This window comes from Lutjanus erythropterus, chromosome 7, assembly GCF_056507025.1.
Source record: "Lutjanus erythropterus isolate fLutEry1 chromosome 7, fLutEry1.hap2, whole genome shotgun sequence".
Taxonomy (NCBI): domain Eukaryota; kingdom Metazoa; phylum Chordata; class Actinopteri; order Lutjaniformes; family Lutjanidae; genus Lutjanus; species Lutjanus erythropterus.
Window position 1 is genome coordinate 13,557,256 of NC_139323.1, and position 8,980 is coordinate 13,566,235.

The 8,980-nt window shown below is 39.0% G+C and overlaps 1 protein-coding gene across 1 annotated transcript; it reads left to right on the forward strand.

Moving 5' to 3' along the window:
- Nucleotides 1-4,692: 4,692 nt before the first annotated feature.
- On the forward strand, nt 4,693-8,128 carry faslg (Fas ligand (TNF superfamily, member 6)). The gene is made up of 4 exons (XM_084722178.1): nt 4,693-5,834; nt 6,424-6,460; nt 6,567-6,611; nt 7,352-8,128. Exons 1-4 carry the CDS (start codon nt 5,556-5,558, stop codon nt 7,768-7,770), a joined length of 780 nt encoding a protein of 259 aa, XP_084578304.1. The 5' UTR covers nt 4,693-5,555; the 3' UTR covers nt 7,771-8,128.
- Nucleotides 8,129-8,980: the final 852 nt, after the last annotated feature.

The window sequence follows — 8,980 nt, forward strand, 5'->3', positions numbered from 1 at the left end:
TGGAAGCTCTTTTTGCTCTGAGATCATTCAGAAGGGAAGGGGTGGGACTCTGTTGGTACCTCACCGTTCGATTCGATTCTGATTCTGAGGGATATGACAATTAGGGATACATTTTCATGCATCAGAATATTAAGTCTTTATGCCAGGGGGTGCCATTTGGATTGTGTTCATCTACAGTTGCTAACGCTCAACCTTCCTCACCAAAACCCTAGAAGAGCCTATTTTAGAACTTAAACATGATGCACATGGTTACGTCATTATGTTTCACCATCTAAATGGTTCAGTCATCAGGAACACACAGCCTGTCTTACAAAATTGTTAAAGGTGATCATAAGGTAGATTTTTTTTTTGTTTTATTATTTGCGTCAATTCAGAATCTTTAATGGGGGAATTGCAATGCATTTCCCCCACCTTTAAAAAGGTGTAAAATATGTAAACAACAATATATACAACAGTAAAAGTGTAGATTAACAATAATGCTGAAGATGGGGGATACATGTGTTAGGATGCAGTTTTATAAATAACTAGTATGAATAGCTAGTATAAATAAATAAATAAATTCAGCAATGATGCCAGTATAATCAGTGTATTGCACTGTTTAAATATTATGATTATTTTGATGTTGGATTATTTTGAGTATTAAACTGTTGAATTATTGCACATACAACCACATTGTTAGGTCAGTATTGCACTACAAAGATAGAAATATGAAAAATATAAAAAATAATTTGATTGTGATGAGTTGAACATATTAATAACTAATAAATAAGTAACGTCTAACAATGGTGAAATAAGTTCAGGTCAGTATTTGGTGTCAGACACTGAGAAAGGATTTCCTGTAATGCTCTGTGGTGCATTTTAGCGAAATCAGTCTCATACTGAACGTGCTCCGTTTAACTAGCGTGTCATGGAGTGGGTAGGAGACGTGCAAGATGACATGTACCTTAGATAGCATCCTTCTCTCTTGACACTGCCGTCAGAGACTCCAGCTCCACCCCCACAATGTCACTGTCCTTGCGGATCAGTTTGTTGTTGGTATTCGCCTGCTGTCCCAGCACACAGCAGCATAGGGGATAGCAATGGCTACCACAGCCGCCTCAGAAAATAGCAGCTCTGGCCCTGCTTGTACAGGGCATCGGTGTTCTTTGCCTAGTTCAGTATACGATATAATAGGGAGTGTTGGGCCATATGGACAAAATTATAGCTACAGTATGAATCATTTCTTTATTAAAATGTCTAAAAACACTAGTTTTATATTTTTTATTGAAAGTAGTTTACCTACATTAACCCCAATGTTTCCAGCGGTTGTTAAACCCAGAGAAATCTGTAATTTTTTCAGATCATTTCCTGCTAGCCGCTAGTTCTATAATTTTCAGGGAAATATGGGAAACCCAGGTACATGATGAAGGAAGCCTGCATAACATGAATACAACTTTACCGTCGTCCGTGAACATGATTTCGTGATTATTTAACAATGAGAAAAACGCCTCCCATGATCCCGCACTCCTTCACTGTCATCAAACTTCATCTTTTGTTACTGTTTTAATGTGAGAGAGATCCGTAGCAGAATAAAATTACATAGTGTGTGTTAAATATCATGATAGTTATCGCAGCATTTTGGGAATCTCAAAAAAAGAATTTGTCTTGTTTGATGTCAAGATTTTAGTCAATTTTAACTCGTTCTGTTTGAGGACTGTGGATCATGATATGCAAATATTATAGAGAAAAGCTTAATTTTGACATTGAGTTAAGGTTTCTGTCTCTGCGCAAAGGAAAAGCTTTGCATGCAAGAAAGATGTGAGTAATGTTGCTTATTTCAGGTTGAGAAATTCATTGTAATTTTCAGGCATTCCTCCATTTGTGTAATCAGTCATCATGACCACAACTACCTCCATTATGCAACAGAACGAGGGACTGTGTGAGAAACAGTTGGTGATACTTGCTGATTCAGTGATTCATTTAACTCTCCTTATTAACTAGAGCAGCAACACTGACTGAGAACGACCTGGTTAGACCCCAAAACTCCACCCTCCCACCCAAACCTTCGTTCTGTGCTGCTGTCGCTGCTGCTGTCGCTGCTGCTGCTGCCGCGAGGACCGCTTTCAGCATGACACTTCTGGGAAACAGACACATCATCTTGTAGAATGCAGACACCTTGTGCAGTTTATGGTTAAGGTTGACGCAGTTACCATTTTAGCTGGAGCTCTGTATGCACACTGCAAGGTGGGTTTCCCTTTTGTCTCTGCAGGGGTCTGGAGAAATGAAACTTTTAGAACAGTGGACAGAGATGAGGCCTGTGGCAGCTCCCTTTGTGGTCATTGAAATGCACACAAGAGGCAAAATTAGCTTTGAGATTCAGAATTGAAACTTAATCATCCAAAAATGCAGGTAATAATAGAAATTAATCCTTTGGTATATATAAAAATGTAGTTTCCCTGGGGTATTAATAAAGTATGCCTTCTTCCTCCACTTCTTCTTCTTGTAACAATATCAAATGGGCGTAAAAGGACAATACATTACATGTAATTAAATTTTTTAAAAAAAGTAAAATTGTGTGTACTAACTGGACTTTTCACTATAAACTATATACGTCTGACTTACCTTCACAAAACTGCAGTCCCCTCCACCAAAAGGTTGCTTATTTCTTGCATTAAGTCCCATCTATGAGGTTGGAAAGATACCACCAAAACCCACAAAAACCACCAAAACCCAGTGATAAATAATATTTCAAAACATTTTTTTAATGAAACATTAGATAAGAACTAATGATGTATGGAAACTGTTGCAACCACAATGATGGAGCATGGCAATTGCTCTGTATCCTAGGAAACAAACCCAAAACTGCGAAAGAAAGACCACAGTCATATTAACTCTTCGGTGAGTGGGGGAGGGAAGTGGTGTGCATGTTCATCTTTCCTGTAAAGCTCATCTTTGAGGGTTTGGTTTGGGTTAATTGTCACCTCTGTTAAGTATCGCTGTCTCTCGCTACCAGCTTTTTCAAAAGCAGCCAGCAGGAAAGCAGAAACATGACATCCTTTTCATGTGGCAGCAGCGTCATCCCACCAAGAATATGCTGTGAGCTACTGAAAATGCTGCATCACTGTTTACCAACATTCATGAAGTCTGACACGCAAGAATAAGACATTTAAAGCTACTACAAGGAGATTTTAACTATTGTGAAACAGTTTCAATCGATACTGATGTCTCTTTATGACCTACATGAGCAAATGAGACAAACCGTGAGAAGTTTGGCTATTTATATAAAATTATTCTTGATGCCTGCCACCAGGTCAGACTCATTGAAATCAGATGAAACAAGCCTGTGTTTACATTTTCTTAGGCAAAGTTACAGTAAGTAGTACATTAGTCAGTAATTTTTTATGAAATAATTGTATTTTTGATGTTATGTTTTGTGTTTTATTACAACGGAAACACTTTTGTTGGGACCTCTAAAATCAGCAAAAGTTCCATGTAGTAGCTTTAATAATAACACATTTTTGAACTGGTATACTGAATATCAGAGGTGGAAGTAAATCACACGTGTCAAGTCTCAAGTCTTGACCTTAATGTCTCAATCGAGTCCCAAGTTACTGTGGTGAGAATCAAGTCAAGTTGGGTCATTCACAGTTACATGAAGGTCTGATGATCTCTCCCTCTGTCCGCATTTAAATCGGTTAAAAGACATCATGAAAAGTTTAATTTGCAACATTTCAGAAAACTAATACAGCTTGCTTACCTATAAATCCTGCTGATATTTGACATTTTGTGGCAATCAATAACGAGCTTCCTAAATGAACAGCAATGGTGAATGGGGATCATGGGAGTTGGACACGGGAGCATGACTCAAGGACACGCAGCTGTGTTGGCTAGTAATGTGTCCGCATAGTTTAACTGGTTATATCAGATTCACGTACATTTCTTTTTGCGTTTTGTTGTGGATGGTGGATGAAGTTGGATGTAGTGGTGGTCACTGCATACTGCTATTCTTACTGTCATCATCGCCAACATAATCCTTGACCCCAAATATTAATTTTGGACTAGTCCTCCTTTGAAATTTCTATTCCAGGTCGGAATAACTGTTTTTGATTGTTCAAATTAATGCTGAATGTTCGCCAAATGATTAAGTGTCAGTTATAAGAAATCATTAATAATCTTTTAGAAGGAGGAGATTTTTAAAATCGCTGAACTGACCGATATGTTAATGGCAGGCAGTAAGACAGACAGTCATTGAACTTACAGTGTAGGACTCATCATTGCTTGTCATTGTGAAATTACAGTGTTGCACTCATCTTGCTCTCCTGCAGCATTCCTGCCACCTGCCTGAACTTCCTTGAGTCTGGGAAGGAGGGGGCAGGGAGAAACGACTTGCTTCAACCATGGATCATACATGAAATAGGATTTAAACTTACTTAATATACAGTCTATGGCTCCGACTCGCTCTTTAGACTGCAGTGTCATAGTTACATACTGCTCATTTGAAACAATAACAGAAAACATGGTTTGATGATGTCATGAAGTGGTGTGGGATCACATGTGGAGGAGTTGTTTTCTTCACTTTTAAACAACCACCATACCTGATGAAAATCATGACTTAGGCAGAAATTCTGTCAACGGACAAAGTAATAATCAATTTTTATACATATGGCTTATAGTCACATTCACAGACTTCCTTCCTTACTCTCTGATATATCCAATGTATTTCATGTTTTCCTGGAAGTTAGGGCAACTTCGATAGCTAGCAACGGCTAGTAGCAATCGCACTGTTACCTTGAATAACTTATGGATTTCTCTGTGTTAGGACTTGATTGGAAACATTTGGTACAATGTTAGTACACAACCCAACAAAATACATAGCCTGTGTTTAGCATGTTTAAGATTTTAATGCTGAAATGTTCCTTATAGCTTTAAGTCTGGTTCAAGTCAAGTGCTATGACTCAAGTCCCCCTCTGCTGAATATTAAGGACAAAATATTCAGATTCAGAACTTGGTTCAGATTTGAAGAATCCCAGTGACAGTGCTGAATGAAAGAAACATTTCTCAGCAGTGTTTAAAAAAATATCTGGGCCTCAAGTGAAGTTAGATTTCATATAAAATGCTTGGTTGGCAGGTAACTGTGTGGTTGCTCAATCTTTCCTTTCGTGGAATTTATGAAAATTTCTCACTGTGTTGGTGACATGATGGTGGTTAGTGAGGTGGAGGTCAGCTAAAACCTCGAGTTTCCTTTCCCTGTAGTTCTCTACGTGCAATGAAAGTTAAACTAATAAGCACACAAAAGACCTAAAGTTCTGTATTATAAGTAAATATCATACAGCAAGTACTTAAAACAGACCAGAGGAAAGGGATGATGGATAAATAGATTGATAGTGTGGCAGTGTCTTGGTTTGTGTGACTTTGTCTTCGGTCCATGCTACGTGTGGGAGTTTTTGTGGGTGGTGAAGTCTTGACAGCTGAAGCTTGTTTTTTTTGAAGTCAGAAGTGCTCAGCCTAAAAGAGCACACCTCCTCTATGCAGAGGTGACAGAAGCACACTCAGTCTCACACAGCAGGACCTGCAGCATGAGTTATGACCAGACATACCCGTTCCCACAGGTGTTCCTTGTGGACGGAGGCGGAGGTCAGCAGCACCCTGACCAGCCACCAAACCTTGTGCCCTGCTGGTCCTTCCCACCGGCCCAGGAGAAGATGAAGAGCCAAAGGAAGAGCAAGGGCTGCATGGGAGTGAGCCATGGTGTGGCCCTGACCGTGCTGATGCTGTTCTTGCTCGTTTTTGCGGCTCTTGGTTTCGAAGCCTATCAGATTGACAACTTGCAGAAAGGCCTGAGAAACGTGACCAAGGTAAGGAGTCACAGGGTGTGAAGGATAAAGTTTGAAATAATCTAATGATGACTGCAACATTGTGTAAAAATAAATATTTTGATTTGTAGAAGAGGAATGTGAAAGTTTGACAACAGACTACAGTATATTAGAGGCAAGAAGTATTATGTGATGACTCCTTGCAAACCTAGTAGTCAAGAAACAGTTGGGTAATTTGTGCCAAGAAACAATAATGATAATGAGTTTATTAAGTTTTCCTTTGTGTATAACATTGTACAGTTTTAATGGGGGCAAAGCTGCAAAAAAAAAAAAAGGTGTGACATCTCACACCTTTGCTGGGGGTGATTCAGAGGTGTAAGGTGGGAGAGTGGAAAGCCAAGTTGGAAAGTTTAATAATTAACTTGCTTTTTATACTTCATCATTTGAAGGGTTTATAGACCTCGGCTCTGCTCTGACATTTAAAAATGCAAACCAAGGACTTAATCGTTCCATCTGTGGCCACCAGTCCAGTGAGACAGGAAATCCTCTATCTCTGACTTCTGTTCTGAAAGTGCTCTGTATGTGATGTGGTGTAATGAGATTCCACTCTTTCTCTTTTGTCTCACTGAAGATTAAACCCGAGTTCATCTCACCTCAGAAGCAAATTGGTAAGTGTAAACACATCTCACTACACGTAAACAAAAAAAAAAAAAAAAGTTCCCAGCAAAGCAAAAAGAGAGCGGTGATGTGACTCTAATCTGACATTTGTTTCAGGTTTCACTGAAGACAAAGGTGACAGACACGCAGCGCACGTGATAGGTAACACAGTGATAAAAATGTGTGATTATTATGGAAGCTCAATTCCACCAATAAAAGAAAAAAAAATATCCCCATGGTTAGTCATAATGACACAAGACGAGATAAAGTGATAATTATGAGATAGTAATTGGAAATAATAAGATAAAAAAGTAGAAATGATGGCATAAAAAAATCACAATTATGAAATAAAAAGTCAACATGAGATAGAAAGTTGAAAGTATGACATAAAAAGTAAATTATGAGATAAAAAAGACATAATTATGAGATTTTAAAAAATCCTAATTATGATATAAAAGGTCATAATTTTTGGGCAGATGCTATTTGCACCCAGGTATCAGCAACCAAAAGTGGTAGACTAGAATAGTTTATGTGGTGGTCTACATAGGTTTATATAGTCTAGCATGGCAGCGAGAAGCACCCAGGTGTTCATAGCAAACAATGCCTTATGCACTCAGTACTTCCAGACCTAATATCCCAGGGTAGAGTGCTGTGTTTAATTCATTTATCAGCCATAACCTCAACTCTAAAGTGACTTTGTCACTCTTTATAGGTAAACAAAGGGCAAATATTAGAATACCTGCCATGTTACTATTCTCACCAGGGTGCAAATAGACCCTCTGTAATTTTTGTATCATAATTATGACTTGACCATGAAGATATTTTTGTCTTTTACTGGCATCCGTAGATTCTCTATTCTACATGAGACTGAAAGAAGTGACATAATTTCTGTCATCTCGCAGGGCGTATTGAGTCCGAAAAGTTCTCCCAGACTTTGCGATGGGACCCATGGGGAGGCCAGGCATTCACATCTGGGGCAGTGGCTTACCGGATGGAAGAAGGTGCTCTGCAGGTCAACAAGAGTGGACTGTACCACGTTTACTCACGGGTGGAGATGACCTTTAAGGACTGTTCCCCTACGTCCTCGTTCGTTCACCTGGTGTTTGTGAGACGAGAAGGACTTCGCAAACCCGTGAAGCTGATGGAGGCCCACAGAGCAGGTTTCTGTTCTCAGCAGCCGGGACACTCCATGACCACTGAGAGTTACCTCGGCTCCACCCTGCAGCTGCAGAAATACGACAGAGTTTTTGTGAATGTAACGCACCCCACTTATCTTAGTCACGCACATTATGCCAACTTCTTTGGTCTCTACAAGATCTGAATCATTTTTTTTATGTGTATAGTTATTTTACTCCAATGAAAGAATGTAAACTGCTCAGAATGTGTCAGGTAGGAGTGAATCTCACTCAACAGTAGGGCTGGGTATCAATACCAGTACCAACACCAGTACCCTTTAAGTGATACTGATACCAATAGAGTACTCCATTCAATATCCTTTCACAGGGTGTGTTTTCGCACATCGTGTTAGTCATATTCACAGTTTTGCCTGAAATAATCCTTCCACATTTTATGTGTTTATTTATTTATAGTCATACTTTTTAATGGTGGGGTGACAAAGCCGTACAATCAGTCAATTTTGTCTGGATCTGGCTACAGAAATGATTGAAGGTAGATATCCTTTGACTAGAGAAGTTGTGATACTACTTGGTACTGGGTTATTTCAGTGGAAGGTATTGAGCACTGATACCCAGCCCTACTCATCACATGTTGAATGTAATTCCTGTGACTCATAATAACTGCACTGAATAGGATAATATGAAATAGTCTGTGATGTTAAAGTTCAGGGAAAATATTACACTTTCTTTTTATTGCCAGCTTTAAAATTGGTTGTGAAATGAATTGAAGCAATTAACAAATTCTGTGCCTTTTATAGGGGATATTAAAGGGAAACTTTTCATGTGGATGTCCAGTCAGTGTTGATCGTTAAGGTGGTCAAATGAAGCATGAATGTTGAAGAACTACAGGCTGTTTCAGGTTAGATTTGTAGTCTCTGCCTCTGGGTACCCAAAGTGTGTGCTAGATGAGAATTTTTGTCGCCCAACTGTATGTTCTGACCAACAAAGTCATAACTATAGGGTGGTGATAGCACGGCAGCATGGGCGTGGGATTAGAAGCTTGCCCACATTGCATCCTGGTAAATGTGGGCACTGCTGCACAGCTCTGTGAGTAGGAAGACTCAGGTTTCTCAGTCAATGTAGCACACAGTGAAGAATTTATTGCTTCAGTTGACTGAACCATACCATCAGCACTAACTGGACATCCACACAAAAAGTGTTGAATTCTCCCTTTGAGAGAGTCAGGAAACACTAATGCACTGATAGAGTTGTAGCATCTTAAAAATATTTATTTTAGTGTGGATCTGACACTTATGTCTAAATGTGTGATTATGAAAATGAAAAAGTGTTATATGATGGTTGTTTTGAGATAAACAAAGTTAATTTAAATGGAAATGTTTTTGTATGTGTTTCATG

Coding starts and splice junctions, on each gene's coding strand:
- faslg (XM_084722178.1), top strand. CDS start 5,556: ATGAGTTATGACCAGACATACCCGTTCCCACAGGTGTTCCTTGTGGAC. Junction 6,461..6,566: donor CTCACCTCAGAAGCAAATTG/GTAAGTGTAAAC, acceptor CATTTGTTTCAG/GTTTCACTGAAGACAAAGGT. Junction 6,612..7,351: donor ACACGCAGCGCACGTGATAG/GTAACACAGTGA, acceptor GTCATCTCGCAG/GGCGTATTGAGTCCGAAAAG.